The sequence below is a fragment of the Rhinopithecus bieti genome, unplaced genomic scaffold (genome assembly GCF_001698545.2).
Source record: "Rhinopithecus bieti isolate Rb0 unplaced genomic scaffold, ASM169854v2 scaffold_22042, whole genome shotgun sequence".
NCBI lineage: Eukaryota > Metazoa > Chordata > Mammalia > Primates > Cercopithecidae > Rhinopithecus > Rhinopithecus bieti.
The window spans coordinates 607,491-625,647 of NW_016810459.1; the positions used below are offsets into that span (position 1 = coordinate 607,491).

The following is an 18,157-nucleotide window of genomic DNA, read 5'->3' on the forward strand; positions in this document are numbered from 1 at the left end:
AATAATCAATAAGCGGTAGTTTTAGATGATGATAATCACTACAGAAGATAAGGCCAAGTGCAGGGCTTTACTTTACATTGGATGATCAGAGAAGGCTTCATTCAGAAGGGAACATTTGAGGTGAAACTTGAAATAACATGGCGTCACTTATGTAAAAATTCAGGAGGAAGAGGGTTCCCACGTGGAGCACATTAGCCAAAAGGTGGAAATGAAGCATGGCATAATCAAGCCATCAACACGGACAGGTTGGCTGGCATAGTAAGGTGAGAAGGAGAATATATAAGGGGAAAGAAAGGTAAGGCCAGATTATGTAAGGTGTACTGGGCCAATATAAAAGTGGTCCGAATTTTACTTTTTAAGTGAAGTAGGAAGTCATTAGAGGATTTTAAGTGGGGAAAGTATATGCTATGATACATGTCTTTAAGTTCACTCTCCATTTCTGTGAGGAATGGATCACGCAGGTGGCAAAAGTGGAAAGAGGAGATCATTTAGGAAGCTACTGCATTGAACTGACAAAAAAAAATGCTGACCTTGGAAAAAATGTTTCCCCTTTCATGAGGGTTAATCAGAATAATGTAAAATTTTTTTTTTTTTTTTTTTTTTTTGAGACGGAGTCTCGCTATGTAAGCCCCAGGCTGGAAGTGGCAGTGGCCGGATCTCAGCTCACTGGCAAGCTCCCCGCCTCCCGGGTTCACAGCCATTCTCCTGCTCAGCCTCCTGAGTAGCTGGGACTACAGGCGGCCTGCCACCGTCCGACCGGTTTAATTAGTTTTTTGTATTTTTTAGTAAGAGACGGGGTTTCACTGTGGTTAGCCCAGGATGGTCTCGTCTCCTGACCTCGTGATCCGCCCATCTCGGCCTCCCAAAGGCCTCGCCCATCTGTAATCCCAAAGTGCTGGGATTACAGGCTTGAGCCACCGCGCCCGGCCAGAATAATGTAAATTAACTGCTAAATTCAGTGTCTGGTATATAAACACTCAACAATATATTATACTATTATTATTAGTTTATACCTACAGAAAACTCTTCTTATTCAACACAATATGAACATCAAAACCCTTGAGATAGTAACTTGGGAGGTATACAATGACCATGCACCCAAAGTTTAAGAAGTAGAACTCTATTATTTATTTAACAAAATGTGTTGAGGATCTACACTGTGCAAATTATAAACTGGTTTGCTGAGCCAGTGTGGGGAAACTGGATTAACAGATCAGTCATCATAGAATACTAGATCTGGAAGGGGTCTAGAAGAGTTCGGCCCCTCATTTTACAAAAGACAAAAGAGCAGCCCAGAGAAAGAAACTGTGGTTCCCCTAAACTAAAAGTGATAGGATCATACCTTAGGTTGCAAGGACACACTCTGAATAGCTAAAGATTTTCATTAACAATATAAAACCACAAGTTTTAAATAAAATGCTATCTTAGCAGTACATTAATGTGCTATACTAAGAAAAATGTAATATGCATATAAAGCCCTGGATACAGTGCTTTGTACGGTACAAACAATAAATGGTTACTACCACTTGCAGCAGCTAAGAAAAAAGTCTGTTTGGTCTTTGGAAGGCTGAGAGCGAGTGGTCTACCTGAGATCAACTACCTGACTTGATGATAGTAGAGCCACAGGAATTTTAATCTAATTCAATTCTTTGATTTTCCAGATGGAAAAAGTGAGGTCTAAAGGGGCTAAATTCAGGAGTTCAAAGCTGCGGTGAGCTATTATCATGCTAGTGCGCTACAACCTGGGTGACAGAGCAAGATCTTTTCTCTAAAAAATAAAGAAAAAGCCAAAATCATAATAATAAAGGGACTAAATGACTTGCAAAGCCACCCACAGTGAATTAGAGACAGAGACAGAGCCAAAGCCAACCCACATATAGTGGGTTTCCACTATATGTCACAGATCTGCAGTTTAGCAATAAGGTAGTGTTTCAAACTTTTACAAAAGGGTAACAAGAACATAGCTGCTGTACTGAACTTTTTCACTCCTTTTATTAAGGCCACCAGTGAGCTATGAATTTGACATAAGGAAGAATCACACCAACCATCAGGCTGTGAATATATAATCCATGAGTTAACAACGAAACAGTCTTAGGAACGCAATTCTATCATGGACACCTGATGAATAGATTAGAGTTCACCCGAGCAGCTGTTATATGCACTTCAGTAGAGAGACTACAAAGCCTCTCTACTTGTAGAATACAAATACAAAGAAGATGCTTTAAAACATTTTCCAAAGCACACTTAAAATGTGACAATAGCTGCCGGTCACTAAGAAGCTAAACGGAGATAAACTCTCTCGGCATACAGCAACAGAATGGTTTATTTTAAGCAAAGACTAAAAGGAGTCTAATAAAATTATTGGGAGACCAAGGCTAAAAGCCACAAATGCAGGAAGAGTTGTAGCAACCAATCCAAAAAAGTTTAGCCTTTCACAAAGAGTAGAAAGGCCAGCTGCGGACTGTGGACTCTCAGGTCCTTTTGCATTTAAGATTAGGGTGGCCTTCCCCTAGCCTCGAAATAAAAAATTGTGTCTGAAGCGGAGAGACAAAGAGGCAGGGCATAAAGAGGAATCCAATCTATTTCTTGTAAATTAAATTCAACTCAACAAATATTTCCTGAAAATCTACTATATGCAAGACATTGTGAACGATGCTTGCCTTATCTCAAAGGCTTCAAAATTTTATGGGATAAGGGAAGAGAATGGGCTTCCCGGAAGTACACAGCCCAAGGCCGAATAGAAGCGCCGTAAGAGAGGTGCCGCACGGTCAGGGTTATCGGTTCAAAAGCAAGAGGACATTGGGACTCAAGAGTTTAGTCTCCCAAAGTGAGAGAAGTGGCGTTCAAGATAATTGCTGAAGAAAAGGCAGAGATATGGGGATGAAAGGTAGGAGAGTAGGTGAACTTTAGGAAGAACCAAGAGGGGCCAACTCCCGGTTCCTTCACAACTGCCAGTTTCCTCCCGCGCTCAGCGGACGTCACGCGCACTCCTGTCCGCGGGCAGGCGCCACGGTTCCGGACCAGACCTACCCCTCCTCTATTCTCCCCGCCCTTTCTCACCTCGGTCCAAACTCCTTGGTCTGCCCTGTCTGAGAAGAAGAGAAGACAATGCCGTCGGGAGTGAGCCCCAAGGCCCGCAACTTAAGAACCCTGTCAACCGGCGAGTCACCGGCGGCGGCCAGGCCACATCTCCATGGCAACGCCACCTAGCGCCAGTTCGAACGCCCGCGCTGTGGCCCGCGCGTCGCCAGTCCCGCACCACCCACCAATGGGCATCCAAGGAATCGATTGACGTTCGTTGACTTTTCCTCTAGAAGACCAATCAGAGGTCTGAAGAAACAGCCGGCGTAGTTCTCAATTTCCGACCTTCAGCCAATCGTTCGGCTTGAGGGAAGATCTCGCGACGTTGTCTGTGAGAGACAGGTACCCTTGAGGCGGGTCGAAGAGCCTTCTGCCAAATTCTATTGGTAGTCCCAAGCGTAACCAGGCTCTTTTAATTGGCCGGTGTACTTCCAATTTCCGTCCAAGATCCGCCTCCTGCTTCCCTCTGCTTCTGGTGAGTATCGTTAGGGTCCACTTGAATTTAGTTCTCAGTGGAGGAAATGAGCCTTGGAGCGATGGGAATCTGCCTCCGGTCTTTGCAGGGCCCGAGATGGATGTGCCCTCCTCCAGGTTGGCAGTGAGGTGTGGGCAGGCGAGGTCTCATCCGCTCTCAGGACCTCAGTTTTCCTGTCTGCACTGGGAGAAGGGAGGTTCCCTGACCCTGTGAGCCTTGATTGCCCCCATCCGAGTGGGGATGGGATGGGTCGTCCAAATCCCAGAGGCAGGAGAGGTCCAGGTTTAGGGCCCAGAGGCCCGGGCGCCGAACCTGACCCTCCCTGGGCCTCAATTTCACTTTGTTGTTACCCGTTAAGCCCCGCCTGCTTTCCAAAAGAGATTTTATGTTTTCTAATTGCTTCAATTATTGAATGGGTAATATCGTGGCAGTTATAGCAGAAGTAAAGAAAGTCGAACGAGAACCTCACCGCCTTAAAAAAAAAAAAAAAAAAAAAAAATTGACAGCTTAAAGTGAATGCAGGCCGGGTGCGGTGGCTCACGCTTTGTAATCCCAGCACTTTGGGAGGCCAAGGCGGGCGGATCACGAGGTCGGGAGATCGAGACCATCCTGGCTAACACGGTGAAACCCCGTCTCTACTAAAAAAAAAAAAAAATACAAAAATTAGCCGGGCGTCGTGGCGGGCTCCTATAGTCCCAGCTACTCGGGAGGCTGAGGCAGGAGAATGGCATGAACCCGGGAGACGGAGCTTGCAGTGAGCCGAGATTGCGCCACTGCATTCCAGCCTGGGCGACAGAGCGATACTCCGTCTCAAAAAAAAAAAAAAATGAAATCAAATTGTCAAATGTAAAACGCTATTATAAAGTCGAGGTTGGCCGGGCGCGGTGGCTCAAGCCTGTAATCCCAGCACTTTGGGAGGCCGAGATGGGCGGATCACGAGGTCAGGAGATCGAGACCATCCTGGCTAACACGGTGAAACCCCGTCTCTACTAAAAAAATACAAAATCTAGCCGGGCGAGGTGGCGGGCGCCTATAGTCCCAGCTACTCCGGAGGCTGAGGCAGGAGAATGGCGTAAACCCGGGAGGCGGAGCTTGCAGTGAGCTGAGATCCGGCCACTGCACTCCAACCCGGGCTACAGAGCGAGACTCCGTCTCAAAAAAATAAATAAATAAATAAATAAATAAAGTCGAGGTTAAGATCAATGATGTTAGGAGTCAGGCAGACCTACATTTGAATCACTACCCAGACATCTCTGAGCCATAGTTCCCTTTCTACTCCTCTGAAAAATGGCACTAATGCCTCAGCGGGTTGTTGTGAAGATTAAGTGAAATAATGAAGGTAAAGCACTTGACACAACGCCTGGCAAGTAGTAACTTCTTAAAAAATGGTAACTATTATCCTTATAATAAGAACAGGCAAATACACTGGTCAGTGGGTTGGTGTACTTACTGTTATTGAGTACCCAATTTTGCCCAAAATTAGTCAGTTAAGGGAAAACAGTTAATTCTTACTAATAAGGAAACAAATCCATTCTTCAAAAGATACATTATTTTTCTAGTTTCTATATTAAAAGGAATTTATGCTGTGGGACCTTATAAGGAATATATATACTGTGGTGAACAGTGTTCAGCAGTTTTACAGACAAAATGAAAAGTCATTTCTTTACAACAGAGACGCTTTCTGATGATCTTTTATGACACGTGGGTAAGAATAACTCATATATTTAGTACCTCTGATAATGTCAGACCCTTTCTCTATATATATCATTTATAAACTCCACAACAACCATGAAAAGTAGGTGTTAACTTCATTTTACCAATGACGAAGTTAAGTATATTGCTCTAAGTAACAACTATTAACTTCAATAGCTAGGCCTTTCTGACTGCATAGACAGCCATGCTCTTCTGTGTTTCTGATTAAAGGAGGATGAAAATGCTTGGAATACCAGATAGATGCAGGGGCAGGTTGGACAGCTTGACCTACCTAAATTGGAGGGAATGTAGGCTGCCGAGGTACCTATGGTAGGAGCTATATCTTGCTCTAATAGAAAATTTTCACCATGGTCTTGGTAGAGAGGGGAGGAGAGAAAAAATTGTTTTAATAAAAATGATTTTAAAAAAGAAAATTCCCACCTTGGGAAATGAAGAAATGGGATGAGAGGATCACTGAACTTTAGTCACATCTGTTCATTTATCTTATGGGTAGACTACAGCACTTCTAATTCAACTTTTCCCGAACAAATGATTCACTTGCACCCCGTCTTCCACCCAGGCACTCAAACCAAAGCCTTTCTCTTTCCCTTGGCTTATGAAACATCTCTCTGTCCCTTAGACAATGAAATACCAATATTGTCCGTTTTACTTTGAAATATCTCTCAGATTCATCCCTTCCTTTCCTTTCTCACAGCCTCTGCCTTGATCTAACTAGAATCATTTGTTAACTGGTCTGTTGCAGTGGACTTGTAACTGGTTAATCTCTCTGCTTCCAGTCTGTCGTAATTCATTCCCCACCTTGCTTGCAGCTAGAATGTCTTTGTAAAATGTCAGTCTGACCAAATTATATCCTTGCCTAAGACCAGTCAGAGGCTTCATTGCCTACAGAATATAAACCAAGCTGTTTACCAGTGAGATGTCATTTTGCGCTTGACGGTGTTGCCCACACTCCTCCCTTTGCTGGCAGTGCCTTGCATCTGCCTCCCTTCTCCCTGGTAAACTAGCGACCCATCAGAATCCTTATGGGGTACCTCGTTAACCTAAAGATGCTTCTTTGCTGCTTTTCCATCTTATGTTGCACAAAACACACTGTAACTTGTCTGTTGGAATGTCTTCCACCTTCACTAGTCTGTGAATCTCTAGGAAGTTGGTGCTTTGTCGTATTCAGCTTCATATCTATCTGTCAATCCTTCACGCTGTTTGTCGCATGGGATACGCACAACAGATATGAGATGAGTCAACAAAACCCCTTTAGGGTTTTTGTTTACTCCTAAAGGCTTTTGAACCCCTAAAGGCTTCAGGCTTTAATGTTACAATTCCCCAAGTTAGCTTTCTAGAATTGTACAGCAGATGGCACTAATAGGCTGCTTAACAAATCCCCTTCGCTAAGAATGATTTTTGTCCCAACCTTGTCTGACTTTGGCCTTATCCTAGAAGCCAATATTTATGCCATTATAGGTAAAATCTCCTGTTTCCTCCCTCAGCCAACAGCAAAAATAGAAAAATGACTCAGCAGCTTCATCTCTGCAAGAAGAATGGAGTGGCAGATGTCCAGGGAAAGGTGCATTTGAGGGAATATTTTCTTTGTCTCAATTTATTCATGGTAGTTGGGGCTTTTTTTTTGCATTTCTTTCTTTTTTCTTCTCTTCCTTTTGCTATTGTTCTCACAAGAAAGAGCTTTACTCATGGGTGGGTGCCTCATTTCTGTCCACTCCAAAAGGGAAGAAAGAAACTGGCAAATTGGAGAAAAGATGATTATGATGTGGGAGGTGAAGGAGTAGTCACATAGAATTGCAGTCACATAGAACTGCTTGTGGGCAGGCAAACAGTTGGCCTTCCTCCTCATTTGGAGGAGGGCCTGGGCAAATTTTCTGGGCACTAGTGCCCTAAGTTAAGTGGAACATGTCGTTTTAGGTTCCTGCTTCCCAGAAAAGAGGAGAGGACACATAGAAACCCTTATGAGACAGGTGGTATTAGGAGCCTGAGGCTACATTTTACCCCTCCTTCAGAGTCTCCTTCAGATACCAGGACTGAACACCTACGGCCCTCTCCCCCCCAGCTAAAACCTTTTTGGTGGAAATGATCCCAGCTTGACATCTTAATCTCCAAATGAATATAGATTAAAGACTGGGAATTTGGGGCCAGGCACGGTAACTTGCACCAGTAATCCCAGCACTTTGGGAGGCCAAAGTGGGAAGATCGTTTAAGGCCAGGACTTCAAGACTAGTTTGGTCAGCATAGCAAGACCCCATCTCTACAGAAAAAGTGTTTTTAAAATTTAGCCAGATGTGATGGCTCCTGCTTGTAGTCCTAGCTACCCAGGTGGCTAAGACAGGAAAATTCCTTGAGCCCAGAAGGGATGCAGTGAGCCCTGAGACTGCAGTGAGCTGTGATCATACCGTTGCCCTCCAGCCTGGATGACACAGAGAGACCCTATCAAAAAAAAAAGACTGGGAATTTTGAAACTGGAAATGATTTTATAAATCGTTTGTGTCTGTCCTTTCTCAGGGCCATTTGTGTCCTAAGCCCTACTCTTTCATGGTGAACAGAGCTATGATAGGGACAAAAATTATAGACTTTGGAGTTAGACTTACTTGGCTTGAGATCCCACCATTTACAGACCAGCTATGCCCTTGTGCAAGTATTTTAACCTTTTAAAATAATATCAGTGTCCTTGTAAACTGGATACAATAATGCTTCTCTTGAAAGGTCGTTTTGAGCTTTAGAAACAATAGTTGTCAAAAGTTTTGCACAGTATAGCTGGCAGAGTGTATATAGATGCTTAATTGATAACGCGGCATGAAATGCTGTTTTTGCTAAAGGGATATTAGACTATGAAGAACAGGTCAGAGGGAAAATTTGGAGAGCTCTACCTGTACCTAAAATTACATTTCTGAGGGCTTTTTACAGTTACTCTGATTAATTTGATGAAAATATTGAAACAAACAGCATAGCCATGTATTTGTAAATTCTTTTTTTGGTACCTAGGTCCCGAACCTCCTAGGCTCTGAGGGAATTGTATATATAGAGAAAGCCAAGAATATTTTTCCTTAGCTTCTGGAACCTTCTGATGACATTGAGGGTTTTTTGGTTCAGGTTTTTTCTAACCACCTCAGGCACTCTGCCACTTTTTTGAAGTGTGAATTGCCTGCTGTCAGCCTGGAGTTCTCACCTCCGCAATCCTGGCTGCAGGCATATTTGCATATTGGATGCTGTGTTCTTTAACCCCCTGAGATTTGAATCCACTTGGAGCCTGTGTGTGAAAGCTGGCTACTTTCAAACCCGTGGACAGTTTCAGCTTTGTGGTCTCCAGAAAACAGAAAACCCCAACAATAGCTCCATTCACTTTTATGTAAATGGCACTCTTCAGGAAAACACTGGGCTATTTCCCAGGGCCCCAGAACATACTCAAACATTTGTTTGAGTGGGAGGTGGGGAGAGAGTTCTTTTGAGTCAATGAACATCTGTTCAGAACTGCTGTGCTGGGTCCCAAGAAAACAGCTTATAATCTGGCTCTTCCCCGCCAGAGGTAGCAGCAGAGATTTACTATACTAGGTATATGCACTTGTGGTGGCGTAGTTTAGCTAAGCTGGATTCCCAGTATCCTTCCCATCTGCTTCCAGGTGAGGGTTGTCCACAAGAAAATTTCGTGAGAGATTTGGAAAGCTGAATTGAAGTAGCAGCCGGTACACTGTGAAGGACAGAGCTGGGTCTGTACACTGTGAAGGACAGAGCAGGGTACCAGGCATGGTGGCATTGCCTGTACTTTCTCTCTGATCTGCTGGCTCACCTTGTTGGTGAAGGTCATCACACAGCCCCCAGCACCCCCAGCTCCTACTGAATTTCCTTCTTCAGCTCCTCTGAGTCCTGGGCCGTGTGTGCAGTCAGCTTTGTAGCAGAGGGCTCCAGCTTCTCCAGATCACCTGAGTCGCTGAGCTTGGGCCAGTGAAAGGAAGCTGTGGGTTTCAGTTTGTCCTCATGAGTTCCAGTTGTCCTTGTAGATCCCAGTTTGTTCTCAGAGGTTCCAGTTTGTCTTTGTTCTCTTCCACCTCACATCCAGTTTTCTTCCCAACTGCTGGCCTCACAGACTTCAGGCCCAACACCAGGTGCAGAGACGACAGAGTTGCATGGATTTCTCCGCCAACTTCTAAAGATACACAATGTCTACTCCTTATAATAAATCTTTAGTTTTCTGTCACTCATAGCATTTGCTTCCCTGATTGAACTTTTAAGTTTGTTCAAGCCATGTTAAGGACGCAGAACATGGAGTGATTAGAAGCCAGAAAGCTTCACAAAGGAGGTGATAGCTGAGCTGCTTCTGACGAGTAGGAGGTTGTGTGTATAGAGTGGGTAGGAGGAATTCTAGAGAATAGTTGGCTCAAGTCAAGCAATTGAAAGAGCAGTGAGGAGTTCTGTATTTCTAGAAGAACTGTTCTTTCCATGGGTCCAGAATATAGGTGGAGAATGAGCATCTGATCCTAGCTCTTCTGGCCCCATTGAGATGAACTGTTAGCTGATATGATTCTTAGATGTGGTCATCCCTAATACACTGGCATCCACTGAAATACATTCTTGCTAAGGTATACCCTTGTCACTACCCTAAGATTCCTCCCCTACCCCACTGCTGCTCTCCTCTCCCCAGTGGTTCCATGTGGCCATCGCAGGCTTGTCTTTCTTGGCTCCCCATGTAGGCATCTTTGCTTGTCCACGCTGTGCTGATGGTGGCAGTGATATGGAGTTCCTGTCTTAGGCAGGGCACTGTGCCCTCTAGTCTTGGATCCCTAAGCTTATTTAGGGGTTCTAACATTCTTTCCATGGGACCTGAGGCAGGAGCAAGGTACCCTACATCTATAACTTTCTAATGCTTTTTGAGCATCTTTGTAGGGAGGGCGTGGGATCAGCTACCTGTTTCTGCCTCAGCCATGGACCAATAATATGAAATCCTTGTTCACCAGTTCTACAGTGATGGGGTGCTTCCTTTTGGCTTCTGGAATGGGGTAAGATCTTGGCACAAATAGGGAGTCCAGGAAAATAGAACATGGTGTTTAATGAAAGCCTACCACTTTATATATGATTCTGTAAACTCAAACAGGGATTTCATTATACATACTATTCAGAACTATCTTCTTTTCATGTGTCTAAAAATTTTTCTTACAAGCAGCACATTAGGCTTGACCTAATTTTTTTTTTCTTTTTCTTTTATTTTTGAGACAAGGTCTCACTGTATTGCCCAGGCTGGAGTACAGTGGTGCAAACATGGCTCACCACAGCCTCATCCTTCCAGGCTCAAGCAGTCTTCCCACCTTGGCCTCCCAAGTAGCTGGAACTACAGGTGCATGCCACCACACCTGGCTAATTTTTTTCTATTTTTTTGTAGAGATGAGGTCTTACTATGTTGTCCAGGCTGGTCTCGAACTCCGGGACTCAGGCAATCCTCCTGCCTCAGCCTCCCAAAATGCTGAGATTAAAGGCATGAGCCACTGAACCCAGCCTCGACCTCATTTTTTTAATGGCTTCATACTATTTCATCATATAGATATACTATACTTTTTGCCCATTCCCATATTGATGGATATTTGTTTCTGGCTCTTTTCCTTTTTGATATTGCAAACAAAGTTGTAGTGAACATCGTTGTGTGTACATCTTAAACCTATATTTCTTTTTTTTTTTTGAGACGGAGTTTTGCTCTGTCGCCCAGACTGGAGTGCAGTGGCCGGATCTCAGCTCACTACAAGCTCCACCTCCCTGGTTTTACGCCATTCTCCTGCCTCAGCCTCCCGAGTAGCTGGGACTACAGGCGCCCGCCACCTCGCCCGGCTAGTTTTTTGTATGTTTTAGTAGAGACGGGGTTTCACCGGGTTAGCCAGGATGGTCTCAATCTCCTGACCTCGTGATCTGCCCGTCTGGGCCTCCCAAAGTGCTGGGATTACAGGCTTGAGCCACTGTGCCTGGCCTTAAACCTATATTTCTTATGTGAGAGTGGCTAGAAATGGTATTGCTGACTCTTAGGGAATGTGCATTTTATGTTTTGATAATTATTATCAAATTGCCCTCCTAAGGGGATATGCTAATCTACTTTTCTACCAACGGTATATGAGAGCACAGATCATTTCAGAAATCCCCTTTCAGATTATTTCCAATCCTTAAAAACTTTTGTTACAGGTTTGGAAAAGCTTGGAAAGATCTTGGTGTTGGGTTTGGTTTTTGGTGAGAAACTGCTATTCTCTAGAGTAACGTTACCATCTGTTGGCAGTCCTGAGAATTGCCCTGGAGTAGGTTTCTGTTTGGGCCTGATTTTTATGCCTTTGACAGCTGCAAACTCATCCTGATTGAGCACCAGCAAAGGGGCCATGGAGGATAGCAGCTCCTGCTCCAGCCGCCCTCTCTGCATCAGCTCTGCTACCCCCGGGCACCAGCAGTGTCAGGCAATGGTGGCATGTGCCTGTATTGCCAGCTGCTTGGGAGGCTGAGGGGAAGGACCACTTTCTTTTTTTTTCTTTTCTCTTTTTTTTTTTTTGAGACAGAGTCTTGCTGTGTCGCCAAGCTGGAGTGCAGTGGTCCGATCTCGGCTCACCACAACCGCAACCTCCACCTCCCGGGTTCAGGCGATTCTCCTGCCTCAGCCTTCCGAGTAGCTGGGGTTACAGGCACGTGCCACCATGCCCGGCTAATTTTTGTAGTTTTAGTAGAGACAGGGTTTCACCATGTTGGCCAGGATGGTCTCGATCTCTTGACCTCATGATCCACCCGGGGGGAGGACCACTTCTGTCCGGGAGTTTGAGGCCATTCTAGGCAACATAGTGAGTCCCTGTCTCTTAAAACAAAAAATGGATAAAATAAAAGACTAAAAAAGTATCAGGCTGGGCATGGTGGCTCATGCCTATAATCCCAACACATTGGGAGGCTGAGGTAGGTGGATCACTTCCTGGGCAATGTAGTGAGACCCTGTCTCAAAAGAAAAACTCAACGAAATATTTTTTTCTGTATGAAGTTACCCTCCTCCGTAGATGACCTCTGCATTGTCAGAAACCACATTGTTGGTGGGCTGTGCGCTTCAGGGGCTCAGGATATGGGCTGGGGCAAATGGGGTTACGGGTTTGATGATAAAACTTGTACTGCCTCTCTCCCATTCCCAGCATCTCTCTTGTTTCAGTGCGTTTGCTTCTGAGGATCTCCAGTGTCATAACAAACGCATGCCAGCCCTGTTTTACAGGGAGCCCTGGAGGTGTTGGAATAGAGGCCACATTGAACTACCACATTGAGGGTAGTTGCCAAGGTCCTGCAGTTACACACAAAGGTCAGTCTCTGATTCCTGGATGCCCTCCATTGGTCCTGGGCATGCTGCCTTTTTCTGTGGGCTATGAGATCACAGTTAGCTAGTCTGTGCTACTGTCTAGCACCAGATTGCTACCCCCCAGTATGGAGCTTCCTATTTTGTGTAACTTCCCAATATTCTGTATCTTCTTTGTTAAGTCCTTAGGATAAGACCATGGCCCTGAGAGCATGTGGCTTGATCATCTTCCGAAGATGCCTCATTCCCAAAGTGGACAACAATACAATTGAGTTTTTACTGCTGCAGGCATCAGATGGCATTCATCACTGGACTCCTCCCAAAGGTAGACGCCAGAGGGGCCAGCTCTTGGGAAACTGCCAAGCGCTGCTCAGAAATCTACCCAGCCAGGCCCTCCCCAAGGCTTGATTCCCAGTGACTATGTAGCAAAAGGGGGTAGGGAAGGTAGGAGCCTTGAACCTGTCTATATACAAGGTCTCTAGACCAGGCCAGAGTAGAGCTGGAAATAGAATTCTGTGACTGAATTCCAGGGTAGAAACAGCACCTGGTGTTTTTATGAGTATCATTCACCAGCTCTCCAACCTCTGTGGTGAACGGCTGGGTAAGAGAAAAGCCAGTGGGCAGGGAATTGGGGACCTTGAGGTTGACTGAGCTGTGTGCCCACCTCTCTGAGCTTTGGGTTTTTCATCAAACAAGGGCTTGTTCATCAAACAAGGGCTTGATTAGAAAATCCTAAGTTTTGGGGCAGGCACATGCCTATAATCCCAGCACTTTTGGAGGTCAAGGTGGGCAGATTGCTTGAGCCTAGGAGCTCGAGACCAGCCTGGGCAAAATGACGAAACCCTCTCTCTACAAAAAATACAAAAATTAGCCAGGCATAGTGGTGCACACCTGTAGTCCCAGCTACTCAAGAGCTGAGGTTAGAGAATAACTTCAGCTCGACAGATCAAGGCTGCAGTGAGCCGAGATCATGCCATAGCACTCCAGCCTGGACAACACAGCCTGTCTCAAAAAAAAAAAAAGAAAGAAAATCCTAAGTTTTCTTCTAGCCTGTCTCTGATTTCATTTGATCAATTTCCTTTGACTCCTAGTTCAGTGTCCCTATCATTAGGTTTTTCTTTTTATTTATTTATTTTTTGAGATGAAGTCTCACTTTGTCTCCCAGGCTGGAGTGCAGTGGCGCAATCTCAGCTCACTGCAACCTCCACCTCCCAGGTTCAAGCAATTCTCCTGCTTCGGCCTCCCAAGTAGCTGGGATTACAGGCACCCGCCACCACGCCCGGCTAATTTTTGTATTTTTAGTAGAGACGGGATTTCACCATGTCGGCCAGGCTAGTCTCAAACTCCTGACTTCAGGTGATCTGCCCGTCTGGGCCTCCCAAAGTGCTAGGATTACAAGCGTGGGCCACTGCACCTGGCCTGGTTTTTCTTTTGAACTAAACACAGAGAGTGTGACTTCTACAGTGTTTCTGAACATAGTTGTATTTTGAGTTGGAGCATAGAGAAGTTGGGCTCCCTGATCATAGATTCATCTGCAGATTGTGGCAGAAGTGGAGGAGTGAGGGGATGGGCAGGGCCTTCTTAGACCAGGAGGCTGTAAAGATTATGGAGATCTTGGGATTGCAGCTTGACCAGCTAGCTACCTGTGCCTTGAGTCTATCACTCAGCACTGAGGGTGGAGTTGGCCAAGTCTCCAGAGGAAAGAACAGTGAAGACTACTTGGCCTTAGGCCAAGCCAAGATCTGTTTGTAAGCTGGCCAGTTTTCATCCACCAGTACTTCTGACCCCACCTCTAAGAGTAAGAAAGCTGCAGTCATTTAGTCCTGAAAGAGAAGCCAGGCTGTGTGGGCAGAAATGGGAAAAAGGAGCCCTTCTTAGCTGAGGCCATTGGGATGGTTTGAGTTGGGAGGGACAGACTGTGGCTCAGGTGCCTGCAGGAATGAGGAATAGCTCTCAGACAGAAGGAAGCAGGGACTTTATTTTTTAAATTATTTTGTTATTATTATTATTATTATTTTATAGAGACAGGGTCTTACTGTATTGCCCAGGCTGGTCTTGAACTCCTGGGCTCAAGTGATCTGCCCAGTTGGTCTCCCAAAGTGCTGGAATTATAGGCGTGAGCCACCACACCTGGCCAAAAGCAGGGACTTTAAAAGGGAGTGGGGTTAGAAGGGTTGGACAAAGATGCAGGATTGAAGGAAAATAAGGAAATGCTAACCGGAAATAAATTTTGCATGTTTGAGTTGTACTGGGGAGAAACAAGGTGAAAAAAGAGACAGAAGCTTCACAAATACTATGAATAGGAATAGTCACACTTGTCTCCAGATCACCTGAGTCACACTGCCTTGTTCCTCTCTCTACCTGATGTCAGTGGACCTCTCCTAATCCTTTCCTGCTTCAGCAGAAGCTACCCTGTTAATTGACACTGATGGGCAGAATACTGAATAGATGCCCCTGGGAGGGGTGTGCTCAGGGACTTCCATACACCTCTGAGGGGAGGTAGGACGTCCAGAATCAGTATCACCCGTCACTAGCAGCATCCCTCCCATCTTGCTCCCCCGATGCATTACCTATCTTTGTGTACACCACTATAGGAGGTGCTTGTGCAGAGAAAATTCCCTAGAAGCTGTAAGCTAGAATGGTTTTTAAGTACTAAGTTTCTGGGTTTTTTTGTTTGTTTGTTTGTTTGAGACGAGTCTCCCTGTGTTGCCCGAGCTGGAGTACAATGGCACAATCTCGGCTCACTGCAACCTCCATCTCCCGGGCTCAAGTGATTCTCCTGCCTCAGCCTCCCAAGTATCTGGGATTACAGGCGCCCGCTACCACGTCCAACTCATTATTTTATTTTTAGTAGAGACAGGGTTTCACCATGTTGGCCAGGCTGGTCTCAAACTCCTGACCTCAGATGATCCACCCGCCTCAGCCTCCCAAAGTGCTGGGATTACAGGCATGAGCCACTGCACCCGGCCCCTGGGGAGTTTTTTGTGCAGCAACTGGCTCTGGGCATTGTAGACCCCTGGGAAGGAGGAGGTCCCCCATCTCCAAACCAAGGAGGGAACAACTGAGAGATTCTGCTCCCTATGAGCCTGTGAGCCAGGAGGCCTCCCTAGAAACTTACTGGAGCCAAGTGTAGACAGAGTCTGCCAGACCCTTCCCAGTCCTTACCCCTTCTGGGGAAGCTGAGGATTTGTGGGAGGGGCCTAGAGGTAAAACTGAGAGCTGCTCCAGCCTGCAGAGCTTCAAGTTCTCCCACAGCAGTTTCTTGGCAGCTGTCTTCTTGGGTTTGGGTGTTGCTAACACATTTTCTTAGAAGTGGTTCTCAGCTGGCCCTTAGTCTAAGTTCCCATCAAGGGTTTCCCTATGAAACTGAAATCTGGCCTTGCCCAGTAAGAAAGAGGAAAACAATTTGGAAAAAGCCTGGTAGCTTCATGGAAACATCTGCTCATTCAGCTGTGCAGGGTTTTGAGCCTGTCTTTTGGCCCTGGAATGTCAGGGTCCACCTGCAGACAATGTTAAGTCCTCACTGGATTGTAGGCAAAGTACTTCCTCGTCAGCTAACTTCCACTTGTTAAGAAGGGACTTCCCCCTCCTTGGAAAAGGTCACTTTAAGGTCTCCAATAGAAAAGCAATTCCTTAGAGCGTGGGATGAAGAAAGTTCCAAAGAATAAGAAAACAGACATCTGAAGAAGGTCATCTCATACCATCAAAGAGCAGTATTCTAAACCTGACTTGCTATACACATGGTCTGTTTCACTCTCTGCAGAGAAGATGGAGTGGGAAGGTGGGATTGCTCAAACCCCAAGAACTAGACACTACCTGCCCTGTACCCCCTTCCCAGGCATGTTAGGATATTGCCAATCTCCAGGCTTCCTTTAGCCTAGGAACACCTAGAAAAGTCACTGAATGGCTGGGTGTGGTGGCTCATACCTGTAATCTCAGCACTTTGGGAGGCTGAGGCAGGAGGATGACTTGAGGCCAGGAGTTTGAGACCAGCCTGGGAAATATAGTGAGACCCCATATTTACCAAATAAATAAGTAAACAAAAAATTAACTGGGCATGGTGGCACATGCCTGTTGTTCTAACTACTCAGGAGGCTGAGGTGGGAGGATCACTTGAGCCCAGGAATTCAAGGCTGCGGTGAGCTGATTGCACTACTGCACTCTGGCCTGGGCAACAGAGTGAGTCCTTGTCTCAAAAAAATAAATATATTGTCTGGAAAATCCAGCTTTGGGAACTTTGGAAGATTTCCTCCTCCTTTTCTTCCTATTTTCTCCTAACTAGGCCATGTGGAACCAGGAGAGGATGACTTGGAAACAGCGCTGAGGGAGACTCAAGAGGAAGCGGGCATAGAAGCAGGCCAGCTGACCATCATTGAGGGGTTCAAAAGAGAACTCAATTATGTGGCCAGGAACAAGCCTAAAACAGTCATTTACTGGCTGGCAGAGGTGAAGGACTATGATGTGGAGATCTGCCTCTCCCATGAGCACCAAGCCTACCGCTGGCTGGGGCTGGAGGAGGCCTGCCAGTTGGCTCAGTTCAAGGAGATGAAGGCAGCACTCCAAGAAGGACACGAGTTTCTTTGTTCCACAGAGGCCTGAGCTGACTGGAGCAGAGTCATTTGCTTCAGTAGGATCCTTATGAGCCTTCTAAGATGAAGCCACCCTCAGGTCCAGGGAAGGTTGTGCTAGTATTTGGCTCATCACAGCCGAGAACAGATAGATTTGTGAAATCGGCTCAACTCCCAGATGAGAGCAAGCAAAAATCTTGGCTGGGTGGAAAGGAAGGCAAAGAGTAAAAATAAAAAAGGCCAAGCCCAGTAAGTGTACCTTGTACTTTATAAATAAACTGCAGGCAGCTCAAGGTTGTCCTTCTAACCTGTTGTGTTTATTTCTTCGACTTTTGGCATTGGTGGGAAGAAGAAAGCTGAAGTGAATCAGAGTTCTGACCTTAACCAGAGGGAACTCTGTGTCCATACAGTATCCCCAGAGAACTTAAGAGTTAGGGATTCCAAATGGAAGAGACCCAGCACTGCCAGGATGGCTCTCTTGCCTCTGGAATGCCAAGCACACCCACCCCATCCCCACCAGTGGCCCTGAGACTTTGTGACTCATAGTCAGGATTTCCAAGTGAGTGGGACTGGAGTGCAGGAATTGGGTCTGTTCTACTCACTAATGTATCTTTCACCAGCACCAGGCACATATGTTGTAAGTACTCAGTAAATATTACCTTAAATAGGGCTGGGCACGATGGCTCACACCTGTAATCCCAGCACTTTGGGAGGCCGAGGTGGGCAGATCACTTGAGGTCAGGAGTTTGAGACCAGCATGGGCAACATGGTGAAACCCTGTCTCTACTAAAATACAAAAATTAGCTGGGGGTGGTGGCATACACCTGTAATCCCAGCTACTCGAGAGGCTGAGGCAAGAGAATCACTTGAACCTGGAAAATGAAAGTTACAGTGAGCTGAGATCGTGCCACTCCACTCCAGCTTGGGCGACAAAGCAAGACTGTCTCAAAAAATAAAAATATTACCTTAAATAATTAGAGACTGGATAGGCATGGTGGCTCACGCCTATAATCCCAGCACTTTGAGAGG

At 45.7% G+C, this 18,157-nt stretch overlaps 2 protein-coding genes across 6 annotated transcripts in view; one reads left to right on the forward strand and one right to left on the reverse strand.

The window, feature by feature from the left end:
• Positions 1–3,327, reverse strand: part of KIF24 (kinesin family member 24) — a 74,837-nt gene extending 71,510 nt beyond the window's left edge. The window contains exon 1 of the mRNA XM_017892066.1: positions 3,061–3,327. The gene's annotated coding sequence lies outside the window, so the exon portion shown is untranslated. The remainder of the gene's footprint in view (positions 1–3,060) is intronic.
• A 121-nt stretch (positions 3,328–3,448) lies between these two features.
• On the forward strand, positions 3,449–17,435 carry NUDT2 (nudix hydrolase 2). 5 transcript variants are annotated; one of them, XM_017892070.1, is made up of 4 exons: positions 3,449–3,556; positions 12,423–12,566; positions 12,743–12,885; positions 16,843–17,435. In XM_017892070.1, exons 3-4 carry the CDS (start codon positions 12,759–12,761, stop codon positions 17,157–17,159), a joined length of 444 nt encoding a protein of 147 aa, XP_017747559.1. In that variant the 5' UTR covers positions 3,449–3,556; positions 12,423–12,566; positions 12,743–12,758; the 3' UTR covers positions 17,160–17,435. The 5 variants fall into 5 exon arrangements, with proteins under 5 accessions (XP_017747559.1, XP_017747557.1, XP_017747560.1 ...); XM_017892068.1 differs by having other exon boundaries at positions 3,472–3,556; positions 12,406–12,566; XM_017892071.1 differs by lacking the exon at positions 3,449–3,556 and adding an exon at positions 6,754–6,830.
• Positions 17,436–18,157: the final 722 nt, after the last annotated feature.